This window comes from Sesamum indicum, linkage group LG7, assembly GCF_000512975.1.
Source record: "Sesamum indicum cultivar Zhongzhi No. 13 linkage group LG7, S_indicum_v1.0, whole genome shotgun sequence".
NCBI classification, from domain to species: Eukaryota; Viridiplantae; Streptophyta; class Magnoliopsida; order Lamiales; family Pedaliaceae; genus Sesamum; species Sesamum indicum.
The window spans coordinates 4,335,584-4,351,819 of NC_026151.1; the positions used below are offsets into that span (position 1 = coordinate 4,335,584).

At 33.6% G+C, this 16,236-nt stretch overlaps 2 protein-coding genes across 2 annotated transcripts; one reads left to right on the plus strand and one right to left on the minus strand.

The window, feature by feature from the left end:
* LOC105166203 (protein JINGUBANG) lies at positions 286–2,116 on the plus strand. Its single transcript, XM_011085465.2, has one exon. It carries the CDS (start codon positions 492–494, stop codon positions 1,845–1,847), a length of 1,356 nt encoding a protein of 451 aa, XP_011083767.1. The 5' UTR covers positions 286–491; the 3' UTR covers positions 1,848–2,116.
* Positions 4,659–10,463, minus strand: LOC105166204 (inactive protein kinase SELMODRAFT_444075-like). Its single transcript, XM_011085467.2, has 8 exons — positions 10,085–10,463; positions 9,819–9,952; positions 8,203–8,297; positions 6,343–7,370; positions 6,074–6,234; positions 5,734–5,810; positions 5,230–5,554; positions 4,659–5,074 (listed from the first exon to the last, which is right to left on the minus strand). Exons 1-8 carry the CDS (start codon positions 10,272–10,274, stop codon positions 4,925–4,927), a joined length of 2,160 nt encoding a protein of 719 aa, XP_011083769.1. The 5' UTR covers positions 10,275–10,463; the 3' UTR covers positions 4,659–4,924.

Consider the following 16,236-nt stretch of genomic DNA (forward strand, 5'->3'; position numbering starts at 1 on the left):
TTTTTTACATATTTTTGTACATGTATCGAGTGTTGTCCTTATCATTAATATAAAAAAATATAATCTGTGTGTATCTATCACTACAGGCCCGTTTATATTGTCATGTTATTTATTTCGATAACGATATAAAAAAATATATTGAACTTATTATATAATTCATTTAGATTAAATGGTTTCAAGTTTGAATTAGAATTTCCCATATCTTAAAATAGTGAATTGGACAGGTTATCCAACCTGATAATAGAAAGTAAATGACACGTAAATACATATAAAATTACAGCGATTTCAGCAACAAATCCAACTGCAAAAACCATTTTCTCCTCTGATCTTCTTACATTGCCTACAAACTCTCTCCTTCACTCTCACCATTTCTCTGGCCGCCTTTTTCTCCTCAGCGTTTCTCTCAATTTCTTTCCTTAATATAGAACAGTACGTTAAATTAGATTAGCAGCACAATTACAAGAAGGAGGAGTGCAAGAAAGGAGGTGTCAATGTTCCAGGAAACTAACAGCGCGGCCTCGAAGACAGGCAATATGGTTCACCCCGATCCCAACCTTTCGTCTTCCAGCGCCGCCTCCAGCGACGCCAATGATTTCGCCGCTCGTAACAGCAACTTCTCCGCCTATGACGCCGCCCGTCTCAGCGGGGAGGTGAGCTCTCCCTTGATGATGTCGCCCTGGAACCAGCCGTCACCGTTCGCCAACTCCTGGTCGAATTCCAACAAAACCATCTCTCACAGCCAGCCACAGAACAGCCTCATCGGCTCTCTTGTTCGTGAAGAAGGCCACATCTATTCCCTGGCTGCTAAGGATGACATTCTGTACACGGGCTCTGACAGCAAGAACATCCGTGTATGGAAGAACATGCAAGAGTTCTCTGCCTTTAAATCCAACAGTGGTCTTGTCAAGGCCATTATCATTTCCGGCGACAAGATTTTCACTGGCCATCAAGATGGAAAGATACGCCTGTGGAAGATCAGCCCCAAGGATCCCAGTGTCCACAAACGATTTGGGACTATGCCCAGGTTCTTCGACATATTCAAAGCTTCGATCAAGCCCAGCAATTATGTGGAGGTGAAGCGCAACCGCAGCGCCGTCTGGATCAAGCACACCGACGCCATTTCTTGCCTGAGCATGAGTCAAGAAAATGGGCTCCTTTATTCTGCTTCATGGGACAGAACTTTCAAGGTCTGGAGACCTGAGAGCTCCAAATGCATAGAATCCGTCAAAGCCCACGACGATGCGGTTAACTCAGTGGTTGCAGGCGTCGGCGGGATGGTCTTCACCGGCTCCGCCGACGGCACCGTTAAAGTCTGGAAGAGGGAACAGAAGGGCAAGGCCGTCAGGCATACTTTACACCAAACGCTTCTCAGCCAGGAGTCCGCCGTGACGGCATTGGCCGTGAACGAGTCGGGTTCGGTGGTCTACTCCGGCTCCTCAGATGGGCTGGTGAATTTCTGGGAGGTGGAGAAGGAGCTGTCTCACGGCGGCGTGCTGAAAGGACACAAGCTGGCCGTGCTCTGCCTGGCGGCGGCAGGGAATTTGGCCTTCAGTGGTTCAGCTGATAAGACCATATGCGTGTGGAGGAGGGAGGGAGCGGTGCACACTTGCCTCTCGGTGTTGACGGGGCACACAGGACCGGTGAAGTGTCTGGCGGTGGAGAAGGACAAGGAGTCGGCATTGGACGGAGACGCCGACAAGAAGTGGGTGGTTTATAGCGGGAGTCTTGATAAATCAGTGAAGGTATGGAGCGTATCGGAAATGGCGCCGGGAATGCAGCCGCCGGGATCGATGCAGCAGAACTACGGGGAGACTAACTGGGACTCAATTCCGTCAGCAAAGTATTGATGAAAATGAAAAGAGTTCCGATCGACGACCATATATAACTCTGACTGAATTTGCATGATCCCGGCGAGTGAATTGATCCATTTCATGGCATGATCTCTGTTCTGTGTTTGATGGATCAATCAAACTTTTGTAAAAATTTTATGAGTTGATTATGTGGGTGAGTTATATATTGGTGTAATCATGGATGATCGCTTCTATATAATTGAGTTTAATGTATTATAGGGGTATTACTATTTCCAATTTCAACTTAATTTCTTTATGTTCCTACATTTCTTATTCCTTTCAATCACACTGTTGAATCAAATCATAAATCACAATTTTCGTTTTTCTACTTTTCAATTAGCACTTTGACGAAATTCATTAATTGGGTAAAATTTTCTTCTGACATTGATATAGAAAAAAAAAAAAAAAGAAAGAAAGAAAAACTTTCTTCTAACATGAATGAAGGAAAATATGCTGAGAATGAAGTGGAAAATATGAAATTTCTAATTTGGTTCTATTTTGTAAAAGAAAATTTCTGAATTAGTCCTCCACTTCTAGCGTCACTTTTAAATGGTAGAAATGGTCTAACGTTAGTTTAATTACTGTTGGAGGTAAAAATTATACATGTACACTTCACATGAAAATTGAGTTAATTTTGGCCTCAATTTTGGAGATTGATCATTTTCCCCTATGAACCCTAAAATTTTCCTAAGCAAATTTCTCCTAAATCACTTGAGTTTGGATGATTTGATTCGAAGAAAAACCCAAAAAATCAAATGAAGATAGTTAACATTTGAAGATATATATGTGACACTGTCCTTGTTGCCCTGCCATCTCATAGATTAGGGAAATCCTAACTATAGTATGTGTTGATTTTATATGTTTAAAGGTTTTATTTTTAGGGCTTTATCTTTTTTTCTGCTTGTAACAGAAATGGATGTATTTGTTCTGTATGTTAATTGCTTGATTTATTATGAAACTGGCGTTGATTTTTGTATACTTTGTTCTTGATTTCTGATGAAAAATCTAATGTTTGTTTTTTAAGTTGTCAGCTGCGTGTTGCGTGATTTATTATTTATATTGTTGAGTGTGGGTCAGACATGAAGGAATATTGATTACTGTGATGTGGTCTCTTATATGTTTAGTATAACATTTCTATAACATGTGATTCTCTGTTATATACTTTTAGAATATATGTTTGCTTTTGTTGTTTTTTTTGTCTTTACATTTTTAAGTATTAAATTTGTTTTTTTGGCTTTTTTGTTTGTTCAATCTTGAAGTATAATTTATATTTATATATATTTTTTAATTTTTTTTCCCAGATGAACATAGATATGCTATTATTTTGAAAGTTCATCATGGAGGCACTTAAATAAAAATTGGTTGAGTCAAACTAATCACATAACAACTATGGTATACTTAGCATGTAATCTATCACTTTTTTATAACTATGCACCAATTACACGACAAGTGTATTACATTTACCATATAATTAATTCAAATTTGCCCTAACCTGAATTATATTGTATCATCTATTTTATTTAGGGATAATTATATTTAAACTCCAAGACCTCTAGTCTGTTTACACACATCATTTGTGTCTTTTGAATAATCACATATACATCCATTAAAAACGTCATCATCGTTACATAAAGACTTAAATGTAACTTGAAAACCATAAATACCGGAGCAGAGTATGCTTGAGTATTCTCGACATAAGACAGGCCTGTGTCTGCTTTGCAGCAATAGCGAAAAATTCAAGAGTTTATTGGATTTTTGTGATGCCATCAAGTTTTCTTGCCAAATCCCAGAAGGTGTCTACTTCTAGCATGCAATTATCAACTGATTCTTTTTCAATTGACCTGTAGAACTGTCTATAAACGAGCAGATAATCACAAAGCAATGCAGCTTCAGACATGGAATCAGGAACTGGCTTCTATTTTCCCTTTGAAGACGGGGGACAAATTTGTTGAACAAAACTACGGAAAAACATCCCCACTTTCATGGACTTCTAAAGCATTTAAAACAAACCCAAACATCATTTGCTTTTTTTTTGTTCATGCAAACAATTTCTAGAACAGCATGTTTTGATAATTTATTCCGAGTCATTGGTGATAAATATCCTGAGCTTTTTATATGAGCTATCCAGTTAAATATGTTACATGGGCAGATGGCATTATAAATAACAATTATACGCATCACTTATTCAAAACACAAGTTTTGATCAAAACAAGCTTACTAACCTTGAGATGCAGTTTAGAGGAGAACAGTTACCACCACATGGTAGTCGGCGTCAATCAGGATCCGACATGGTAGCTTTGACATTTAAGATGCAGTATAAACTTTTATTTCATATAAAAGGCAGAACCTGAACCAATAAAAATTAATTGCAAGAGGACAGCAGAGGACACATTTAAAAACTGCATGTCTCTGGTGCAAATTCCTGGATAATTTTATAACTTTTTTCAGCAATAGCAAACTGAAGCAGCAATTTTTGGACTACAGCCAGGAGTTCTCATGTTCCTTCGTAATCTTGTTACAGATCTTATTTCATTCTTTTTAAGACTTTCCGAAAGACCAGACTGAAGCAGCATTTTTAAACTATAGCCAGGACTTCTGATATTCCTGCCTAGTCTTGTTAGCACTCCTGTTTCACTCTTTGAGGCGGCAGAATAACAAGAAACGCTCAAGAAAATAATCATTGAACCAGAGAGAGATTAAAATGATGTAATTTAATATGTCCACTCGTGCTTATTCCTACTCCATTCATCTACATTTCCAATATTCTCCAACTTAGGAAAAAGAATTGAAACTAAAATGGACAAGGCAGGAAAAATAAAAAACATTTCTATTCACACTGAAAAATGGGAGCAACAAATATTGTTGACAACATAGAAATGTAGAGGATCAAAATGTGAAAAAAATAAGAAATAGTTACTATGACAATCAATAACTGGATTAAAGAGAAAAAAAAAAGAAGAAATCTAATAACTGGTATAATGGATAATCTGAAAAGAGAAGATAGTGCGAAGAAGATAAACAACCGGAACCTGTCACACGGAACTCAGCAAGGAGGAAAAAGAGTTGACAGTTCTTCAGTATGAAAGCCTGCGAGAATGCCTCTTCTTCGATTCAAGTAGTGCATTTGAATTGAGTCCCCGCATATGCCCACTTCTGCAACCAACAGAATCTAAGTCCAAAGCCAGGGGAGTCACTGCACTTCCTCCTTCTAGCACTTTAACAACCTAGTCATTTTGAGAAAATAAAGATTGAAATTCATTTGTAACCCATATTTACTAAGTGAAGTCTACAATTTGAGATGAATATAAAAAGAATATAACCACTAAAAAAGAATTGTTATTATGCATGAATTAATTCTGAGGCCACAAGGAGTATTAACCTTTGACATGGGTGGTCTCAGGTCAGGATCAGGATGTAAACACAACGAGGCAGCGAATCCTATTGCATGAAGCTCAGAGGGTAAACCTTGGGGTTGGATAGAGGCCAAGCGGGGGTCCAGCAGTTGATGCTTGTAAACCAAGATATGTATTGGCTCAATAGTAGCTAAAGAATGGATATCGTCCTGCAAAAATTGATGTTTCATGCAGTATTGCAAATCATGAGCTCTTTTCCCAGTGATTAGCTCTAATAATACCATGCCAAAGGCATATATGTCAACTTTCTCTGTGATTTTCCCATCATTGAAATATTCCGGTGCAAGATACCTATGGACATAAAGAAATACAAATAAGATGAACATAAAGTGAACAATATGGGGACTACAGATTTTCTTGCCGGGTAAATTGAGATAGTTGCGATTGTCAAACTCATGAAATGGACAATAGCACACAAATAACTAGTCATGCAGACAGCCAATTAAAATTCTGTGAAGTATGCAACATACACTGACGTTCCAACTACTTGCTTCCTGTCACAGAACTTCCACTCACTGTGCAATCTTGCCAAACCAAAATCAGCAACCTGAAACAAACTAACAATGTACTTGGACTAAAATAAATTTACAGAAAAGAGTAAAAAGTGAAATGTTTCTTGGTAGTCAATATTATCTGGAAAATGCCTTTGAAGTTCCAATAACCTATTTTGACTTTCTAGATGACTGATAACTTTCAATGTATTTTGTTGACTGGCTCAGCACTCTATTTAGTTACTACATAGGGTATAAGTATTAATGCATATGAACTCTACTACAAAAGTACTTGCTTCTAGAACATTGTAGAATATACCAGAGGTTCAAAATCATGGGTTAAGAGTATGTTGTTTGGCCGCAAATTTCGGTGAATTATACATCCAACTCTGCAATCTTCATGAAGGTACCGCAATCCTCTTGCAGTCCCAATAGCTACCCTCAGACGTGTTTGCCAATCCAAAGCAGACATTTCATTTCCTGCAAATGAAGGTGCACATGATATTGCTTTGAGGTGGCAAAATCAGTGGTTGAACATTGCACAAGGCATGCCAGACAGATACAAATATAGAAGCAAGCATAAGATACCATGTAAATGAAAGTCCAACGAGCTATTGCATATATATTCATAGACCAGCAGTCTCTTCTTCCCTTCAATGCAAAAACCAATCAGCAACACCACATTTCTGTGCTGAGCACAACTCAGTACGCGAACTTCCCTGCAGAAATCAGCATCTCTTTGTGGCCCAACTAGCTTGAGCTGCTTCACCGCGATGACCAACCCATTCCTCAGAACTCCTCTGTGAACCAAACCATATCCACCTTCTGCAACAAAATTTGTGTCTGAGAAACCATCTGTAGCTTCCTCTAGCTCTTTGTACTGAAATTGCTTTGGAGGTTTCCCAAATGCTGGAGCCTTGGATTGACACAGCGAACACAGTGGAGGAGGAGTTGAGGAAATTTTACTTAAAGAGACAGCCTCCCGAATGCTAGAGTTGAATGCGGAATCTCCACTACCATTTTGATTAAAATTAAGTCCACTTAATATTATCTCTTCCTTATATTGTATAAAATTATCAGATTTGGTTCTGGTAGAGGTAAATGTTGTTTTAGGGATGATATTGCAGTTTCCACTTGCTGTGCCTTTCTCATCAACAGAGTGATTCTGAGGAATCCAGAAGACTCTTTGATTCCGACTGCTTGGTGATTCTGGAGCTGCTGAAAAATTTATTGCTCTTTCCTTTACATGGTCAATAGTATTTTGTCTACCAGGTGGACGTTTACCTCTATTCATTCCTTCATAAAGGGGATTTTGTTCATACACAACAAAAGTAGGAAGTCCCGCGTCAGGACTTGATAATGACTTTTCCCCGGTGGATCTTGTGTATGAAGTGTTTGCATCCTCAGGACTGCTAACAGGGGTGGTATGCTTCATTTTGTAGCTGTACAGCTTTCTATTATCTTTAACAGGTGAAGATGCAGCAGAATAGAAAGGGGTTTGTATATCATCTGAGCTAGCTAGATTGAGTCGAAGGACTTTTGGATGGGAACCCTTCATGACTACAATATTACAGTGCAGTTCATCCATGCAACACCTCAGATCTCGCTTCAGTTTCCTGTTTTATGAGAATAATACAAATAAAATAGTGCTTTGACATCTCAATAACATTGATGGGCTCAATGCCCCATTGAGGAGAAGATAAGGGTTGATTAGGAATAGTAGTGTATACAAGCACTTTGTTTGATTATCAAAGTTAGACAAAATTTCTGAGTGACAATATTGCTAACAAGATGTTTCAATTTATTTAATTTGGAATAACTTAGTCACATATTTAAAATTCTAGTGCAGTACATGTTTGAAATATGACAGTTTTAGCTCTAAATTTGATGAACTAGTATAAACATATTTAAAATTCTAGTGCAGTACATGTTTGAAATATGACAGTCTTAAGAAGCATGGGAAAAAATTTGATAAGCGCAAAAGTTATGGAACTGCAATTAGGTACGATGGAAATTGTTGATACTTATAAGTTTCAGAGACAGGGTGAGAAGCAGAACTAGACTGAAATTTTATACCAATTAGGGCAGATCAGAATAATATTCAAGACTTTAAATAAAATAACTAAATGCATAATGGTTTTTTGATGAACTAGAAGCAAAATGAGTTGTACTATTCTTTTCTTTTCTTTTTTTTTTGTGTGTGTGTGTGCGCTTTCACTTATTTTACTTCATATATCTGTAATATTGTCCCATGCAACATTTAGGCTCTATAACAGTGGCTAGCAGCTGGGAGCAGGACTTTGAATAGGAGAGTTTCAAAGTTTGGTCATTTGTTCCTAATTTGGCTTTAGCAACAAGGTATACCAATCTATGTGGATGTATATCTGAAAAGATATTTGCGCAGACAAAATTTAGGGAAAAAGTATAAACATATTTACGTTTATTTACTTGTCCAATATGACCCAGCTGGCTGCACTGCTCTTTGCTTCAGCTGCGACAGCACCAGCAGAGATAGCTGAAACAACCTTAATCCGCACTGTAACCTACAATCAATAACTAACAGATACACTTATTTTCCATGCTCTGGTTTCACTAAATTCAGTCACAAAGAATGTCTTCACCATCTTGTTTGGCATCAGCCAAGACTAAAAGCTATCAAGGAGGGATAAATCACAATTAGCTGCAATTGTACAGAACTAAGTACTACATAAGGGCTGCCTTCTTCCATCAATCAATAAACAAAGGAACTTAGGTTACCACAAAAAACAAATGAAAGTAAATGCGATCATAGCTTTTATATATAATAATAAAAAAATCATTACAGAAACAACAACAATAAAAATAATTACTCATTACTATTATTATTCTTGTTATTATTATCATTATCATCATCATTATTGATAATAATATTATTATTTACTAAAAGCAGCAATAGCCAACGCTTCTGTTAGGCAGGGGCTTGACAAACACTCAAAGATATTTACAGAGCGGTTGCTGCTTAGACAATGAAAAACTGATGTGTAAAGTTTTCCCTGTACAAAAATTGAAACTTGCTCTTTTTACTACAGCAGTCAACAAATTCTTGTTAGTCTTCAACCAGCCAGTCATAGACATGTCATCCATAGTTTAAACTTCAAATGGGATATCTTTTAACTTACTCTTGAGAGGAGGGGTGTCATGAATCCACCTTGGAATATAAGTCCCATGCCTTATTTGCATCTAGCTCTACTTCCTCAATTATTCCATTAAGGTTCTATTATCAATGTTCAATAAAGTATTTCTAGAACTTGAATATAATAACTAGTCAATCATTAAAAGCTGATTACCTTGCAAAAAGAGACTAAGCATATTCCTGGGCACTCAATAATGCAGTATCAATAATCAGCTTTTTGCGAAGCACATGCAACCCTCTTACTTTATCATATAATTATATGCAAGTAAAACTAACAGCTTCACAACTTAGAATCTTCCAAATCCAGACAATGTAATCAAGTCTCCAACAGATTGAATTAAAGAAGATTCAATGATCGAACTACATGACTTGTAAAGATATTCTCATCATTTTGTTTTTATTTAATTATAACAACTCTTTGAACAGATTAGTGTCATTTCTAACTATACCTCTCATCTTTTTAAAATTGCAAAAAAAACTTCCCATTAAATTTTCGTGATTGAGAAAACCTTAAAATTACCTCATTTTTTAATTAGATACAAAACAATCACAATCCTATATCTTTAAAATAACATACAACCTCCAAGTTTAGAAGTGGTAGATAAACAAAATAAACTTTGAAGGAAGATTTTTATAGTTCATGATAAGTAAGGGTGTAGTCAATAATTACACTAACTTTCAGGGAGTTTCGGATAGTTAGCCATTTTCTTTAACTTCACTACATATTTCTTTCTAGACTACGCTGTTTATATGTATGACCTTTAACTTATATCAATTCAGCATAGCACAGCGTTCAAAGAGAAGAATTCCCTCCCCAAGGGGAAAGTAACTGCAAATTAACAAGGAAAACTGGCATGGAAAAGATAAAGGTAGAAGAAGCTCTAATTCATACCTGAATTTGATCCTGAACTTGAAGAACCATCTGAGAACAAGACTCCGAGATCTGACAAATCCGATCCGGTAACTTGGTAGCGTCACCGCTCCGGCCATCTCCTTTCAACCTCGGAAATCCCCAAAATCTCCTCCCTTTCACACATACTCTCCAAACAATTAGTGTAGTGATACACAACCTTTCATTACTAGCTACTAAATATGCGGAGCACCAAGAAAAAAGAAAACTCGAGCGACGCAATATTATTCCAGACTTTATGGAATTACCGGTTTTCTCTTCAGAGAAGACAGCGAGGAGCATAACACAGTCGCCAGGCCTTGCAGCGTGATTGAGTGCCCAGGCCAACCCGCACTTTGAGATCACCTTCTCTGCTTTGACAGCCACGATCACTCTCGCCGCCGTCTCGCCGCCGCGTCCCGCCAGCTGGCCGGTAACTGGTGACTTTGGCGGGAACATCAGTGACCTCAGGTTGTCGGTACGGTGTGAACACGTGGGAGTGGTGGGGGGAGGGCGAGCGGTTTGGACCGTTTAGCACAGTTTTGAGTTATGTGTAGTGGGCGATGCGCTTTGAAATCAACTTTATATGTGTAAAATTGGCGCTCCAATTTTCTTTTTTTCTTCTATTTTTGGTTTGGGAGTAAAGGTTGCAGTGGCGTCAAAACTGTCATTTTATATCTATAGCAGTCGTCCCTACATACAAATAATGAATAATTTTTTACGCTTTCAAATATCTATCTATATTATTATAAAAGAAAATTTTTTGTCGTACTAATTTTTGAATATCCAAATTTACTCTTATTTTCTTTCTTCCTTTTAAAAAGTATTTGGTCAAATTAATAATTTTCAATATTTTTTAATAACTTCATAATTATTTTATTTTTCTCTTAACTACTCACTACTCCACATTTCTCTGTCACCTTATTTCTCCATATTTATTATAATTTGTAATTAATAATTTATTCTTCTTTACAATTTTTTTCTCATCATCTTACACCATGATTTTTCTTTTTATATGCTTGCGGACACCACGTGCAATGATAATTAGTATTATAAATAAGAATAAAATATATAAATAAATATATTATATTTCAAATGAAAACGAAGAAAGAAAAAAGAATAAAAAACTAACTTAATGGTACTATTGACATAACAAAAAATTAGTGTACTAGTGTCACAACCGCCGTTCGTGAGTAAAAAGATATATTTTTTATATAGTATAGATCGATGAATACATGCAATACAAATACTAATATGTTATTTCTATTTATTAACAAAAAAATTCTAAAAAACGAGGCTAAATTTAATTTGTGAGTGCAGGTAACTGCATTGAATTAATTTTCTATAGGAGCGTGATTGAATAGTTAATTCAGCATGAATTGGGAAGTTAAATATATTTTATAAATTTTTGGTATTATTAAATTGGTGTAGTGGTATCAAAACAATCACTTTGAGTCTAAAAATTCTATTTCCTTTTTTTTATAATAGTATTAGTTGTTGTGATGCTTGCATAAAATAAATAAATTTTACGTTTTAAAATATATTATGAATAAGAGTAATTATATAAATCATTACATTACAATAAAAAAGAAAGAAAGAAAGAAAAGAAAATTAATTTATTAGTTAATGTAAAATTTTAAAAGTTAAATAAGTAAGTTATCGTATCAGTTGAAGGGTATTTTTTATTTTCACAAAAAAATAGTGGGTTTTGTAATTAAGTCTGAATGACCTTCTTTTTTATAATAACTAGCGGTATACGGATACTCGATATGTATGTAAAATATTCAAAAAAAAAAAAATTTATTGACAAGTTGGTTATCAATCATGGGTTAGTGGCTTCAAGAATATAAAAGTAACAAAAGTTAAGAAATTTTGAGGGGTATTTTAGTAAATTCATTAAAATACAATAATTTTTTTTTATAATAGTATAAATATATATAGATGAGAATTGTTATGTAGTTTTGTGTGAAAGTGGTGATTTTAATAAGATAGTAAATTAATTTATTTAAGGATTATATTTAAAAAGATAAATTATACTCGCATTCCTTAGAGTTACGACAAATTGTATAAATATGCCATGCGCTTTGTAAAGTACAAATATTATACGCTCCGATGGAGTGTGAAATACAACTTATTTCAAGGGTATTTGTGAATTTTTATCTCTAAAAGAGTGTCAATATAATTTTAAAGGGTGTATCTTTTAATTATATGGAGTATTTGTGTAATTACACTAAATTTTAAGAGAACGTCAACGCAATTTCATATTTAAAAAATAAAATAAATAAGAGAGTAAAATAGGGAAAATTACCTAAATTAATTATATAGTTAGTATAGTACGCTTGCAGTATATTAGTATATATATTTATTTATAATTAATTTTATTTAATTAAATTTGATTTGAGTAAGAATTTTTGTTGGATCAAATTTGAGTAAAATAGATAATGGAATTACCGTTAACAAAGTGAGCGTAAAGTTGCCACGTCCATGTCAATTTTGTCTGCAAACGGCATCGTATCTTTCTTCCCTGCAGCCCCAAGTAAGGGCAAAAACTTAAAACCAAAAGATGGCTGAAGAGCAAGGAAAGTATCAATGGCAATGCATGAATGAAAGAGATGCATGGGACTCAATCAACGGACAAAACGATGCATGGTAGCTGATGAAGGGCTAGGATTTATTGACATGACATGACTGTAGCTTCAGTTGTTTTCATGACAGGTCACAGGAAAATGTTGATTGGATAATCAATACTATGAAATGAATGACGTCGTTCCCTATTGGTTCAGACTTTGGCCCTTCACTATCGGTAGTTGGAATGCCCGTTAACTAATTCAATTTTTTTTTTTTTTAAATCGATGTTTGGTGCAATTATACACAAATATTTATAATTTGAAAAATTATATCTAATATTTATGAGGCTTACTTTTATTTTATAAATAAATTTTTTTATTGGCAAAAATGTCTGATTGACTTATTATTGATTTATCGTAGGTCAAATAAATATTTTTACGACTAAATTATCCTTATACATTTTCACGTATTAATGCATGTGATAAGGTATATTTTCACCATTATCAGGATAGTTTGGTGTGAAATTTTTATTTGACTTGCAATAAATCAATAATAAGTGAATTTAGCGTAAAAATTAATTTTCGTCAAATATTTTTTTTATTTGATATTGAAAAACTCAATAAATTTTTGCTAACGAGGGACTTATCTATTAGATAGAAGCAAACCTCAAAAGTATTAGATGTAATTTTTTAAATCATGAAGAGTTTACGTATAATTATACCAAATTTTAGGGGTGCGGGTTTGGTTACCCCTAATATTTACTCACTGGTGTTTGATTAAATTTAATTGAAATATCTTATAATTGTTTTATATTTTATAAAATGAGAAAATATATATGTGTAAAATTATATTTTTAAAAATAAATATATTATTTATTAATTGCCAAAAATATTAAACTCATAATTTTGTTAGTACTTGTATCATTGAATCATTAGTATAAATTATATTTTCAAAAAACATTGATATTAACCGTTTAATTGATGAAGAAATTATTTAATTTATTATTTGTCATTCACATCTAAATTTACTTGATAATGTTGAATAAACAAATAACTCCTTAAAAATGAATTTTTGCATTTTGTATTTATTAATTATTAATTCAAAATTAAAATATAATATAAAACGTCAAGGATACTAAATGTAACTTTTTAAACCACAGAAGGTCTACGTATAATTATTCCTTCAAAAATATTTTGTAAGTTTAAAAATATTAAATTTTATTTTACAAATAAACTTTTGAAGTGTTTTAATAAATAGAATACCTAAAGCTTATGAGATATTTGAGTGGTAGACATATATAATAAACTTTTTATATTATAATATAATCAAAAAAATTATCAAACTATTAGAATTTAAAATTATATAAATTAATCCTTTAACCTGGGGGAAAATGAAATATATACTAACACGTGAAATTATTTTTTATTTATTAGATATTAAAATTAAATAGCTTAAAAAGATCTTCTTGAAGAATATTGGTTGAATTTATTTTTTCTTTGACGAGCTTATAAGATTCTAGACATCTTATTTTTAGATCTTATAAATATTATTTTTTTAATTGTCGAGCTATGATTAATTTGTATTTATCACTATTTTTTTCTTTCATCATAGTAATTAATTGTAGCGAAAAATCATAATCTTCTAGTGTACCTATGTAATTACAACTTATGTCCGACAATTTACTCTCTCGGTGATTTTGATATCATTGTTTTAGCACTCACAAAGTTTAATCCCACAAGTCACAAACACTTGCAATTTTAGTTTTAGCCACAAATTTTATTAAATATTTAATAAAGTACGGTGATTTTATTAAATCAATGATAGTTACTTAATAGATCATGTGCGAATTACATGCCCCTTTCATTGAATTAATAGTTCTCTTGCAGGTTATTCTAACACCTATGTACATTAATATCCTTCATCATCCTTATAGGCGTAGCGGACACTACTCATAGGCGCATACTGAGCAAGACATTGGTACACTGGACCTCATTGTCATAGAATGCAACATGCTCCTGCCCAGGCTGATGATTTCGATGATGTCACTAGAAATATTTAAGATTGATGTTTTTCTTCACGACAGTAAGATTGATCATGTTACTTTCATTGATTGGTTTTTCCGAATCAGACTAACCTTCCACACCTTTCCACCGTTGTTTATGCTTGTCATATAATTGATTATTATGTTTAATATCGATTACAAATTCGCTCCAATTTGCTTGATAATTTTCTCTTATCTCCCCCGTCGAACGACAATATTTTCAGACAAGGGGAAATGACGGGAAACATTCAAGGCCGACCTCATAATTGTCGGTCTATTTATCATAGGAGATAGAGTTTTATTAATTCATTACTAATTTACAAACTATATATTACTTATGATCATTTCGTTTTTTAGTTTAATTATATTAGAATTCTTTCAATGTAAATTTATAAATACATGTGCTAAACTCATTATTCAATATTTTTTACTATCAAACGAATATTTTCTATTTTTTTTAGTTTTAACATTATTAATCTAATTTATAGTACTTGTCCTGCATCCATTCCCCTAAAATAAGTCAATTTATTTAGAAAAAAACCCCCAAAAAGAATAAAATTTCCACTCAAATTTGCTTGCCGTGAGTTTCAAAATATTACGAAAAACACTAAAATATTCTACGTACCACTATACTTTTCGATATTTTTTTTATAATTATACATAAATATTTATACCCTTATTTAAAAATCGAGTAATCAACAATATTAAAAATTCAACATGCTAAAGCCTAATAATGAAATATCTCAATCAGTTAGGACAATGTCACAAAGTCACAATTTGGATTTTGTCGACTTTTCTCTTGGTCACGTTATGACAATTAATGTCATCACCCATATCCTTTCCCTAGTCTTCTCTCCCAACATTATAATTTCTATTGTTCCACCATTATTCTTTTTCCCTTTTATTAATATTTATTGACAGTGAGTAAAAAATGCTAAATTAGTATTTTAAAAGAAATAAAATCGTAATGGGATAAAACAGATAAATGAAGTTGAGTGCGGGTTTTTTTCATGTGTCCAAGTGTAATTAAGAGTTACCATCTTCGGATGGGGAGACCTGGTCTCAGGTACTGATTCTATACGGCCAAATCTGTTAGGTTTTGAGACTATATCTGTAATATTAAATTTAGTAAAGTAGAGGACCAAAAATATCCAACTTCTTATCTTATTGAACTATTAATTGTAATTTCTCTTTTTTCTTGTCCTGAGCGGCCATGACACGGTGCTTTGAGCGTACAGGCGGCTAACGTTGCTACTTGCAGGAAGTCTTCCACTCGCTAGCAAGAGACCAAAAATTCTTAGGATGAGGACTTTTCAAATGTATGTCCTAATGCCTTTAATTCCAAAATGCTCACTGTTTGTAACTGTTTTCCACACAGATATTAATTAATTTGGCAGGAAAATTTATAAGCAGCAAGTGGTCACCTAAACTTCTACAAGTAGTTAGTATTTTTAGTCCTGTAACTTATTCTATTTATATATTTAGTTCTTTTTTGACAAATTTAGTTTTGAACATCTCATATTTGATCAATTTTAGCAAATTTAGTTCTGTATTGACAAATTTTGTCCCTTTTATACCATAATAAATTTCATTTTTGATTTTGTAACTATGAGTCGTTAGAACTAAAATTGTAAATAAATGACTAAATTTGTTAAAAAATGACCAAATGCAAGATATTCAGGATTGAATTCGTCAAAATAAAAACTAAATGTGAAAATGAAGTAAGTTCATGACAAAAAATGCGAATGATATAAAATTATAGGACCAAAAATATAATTTTGCCATTCTACAGTCACAGCCCATCTCTATAAA

What these genes read in the sequence shown, in the direction of transcription:
- LOC105166203 (XM_011085465.2), top strand. Translation starts at nt 492, where the DNA reads ATGTTCCAGGAAACTAACAGCGCGGCCTCGAAGACAGGCAATATGGTT.
- LOC105166204 (XM_011085467.2), bottom strand. Translation starts at nt 10,274, where the DNA reads ATGTTCCCGCCAAAGTCACCAGTTACCGGCCAGCTGGCGGGACGCGGC. An exon ending in CCCATGATTTTGAACCTCTG is followed by an intron (nt 5,811 to 6,073) that starts GTATATTCTACA and finishes AGTTTGTTTCAG; the next exon opens with GTTGCTGATTTTGGTTTGGC. An exon ending in CAAGTAGTTGGAACGTCAGT is followed by an intron (nt 5,555 to 5,733) that starts GTATGTTGCATA and finishes TTATGTCCATAG; the next exon opens with GTATCTTGCACCGGAATATT.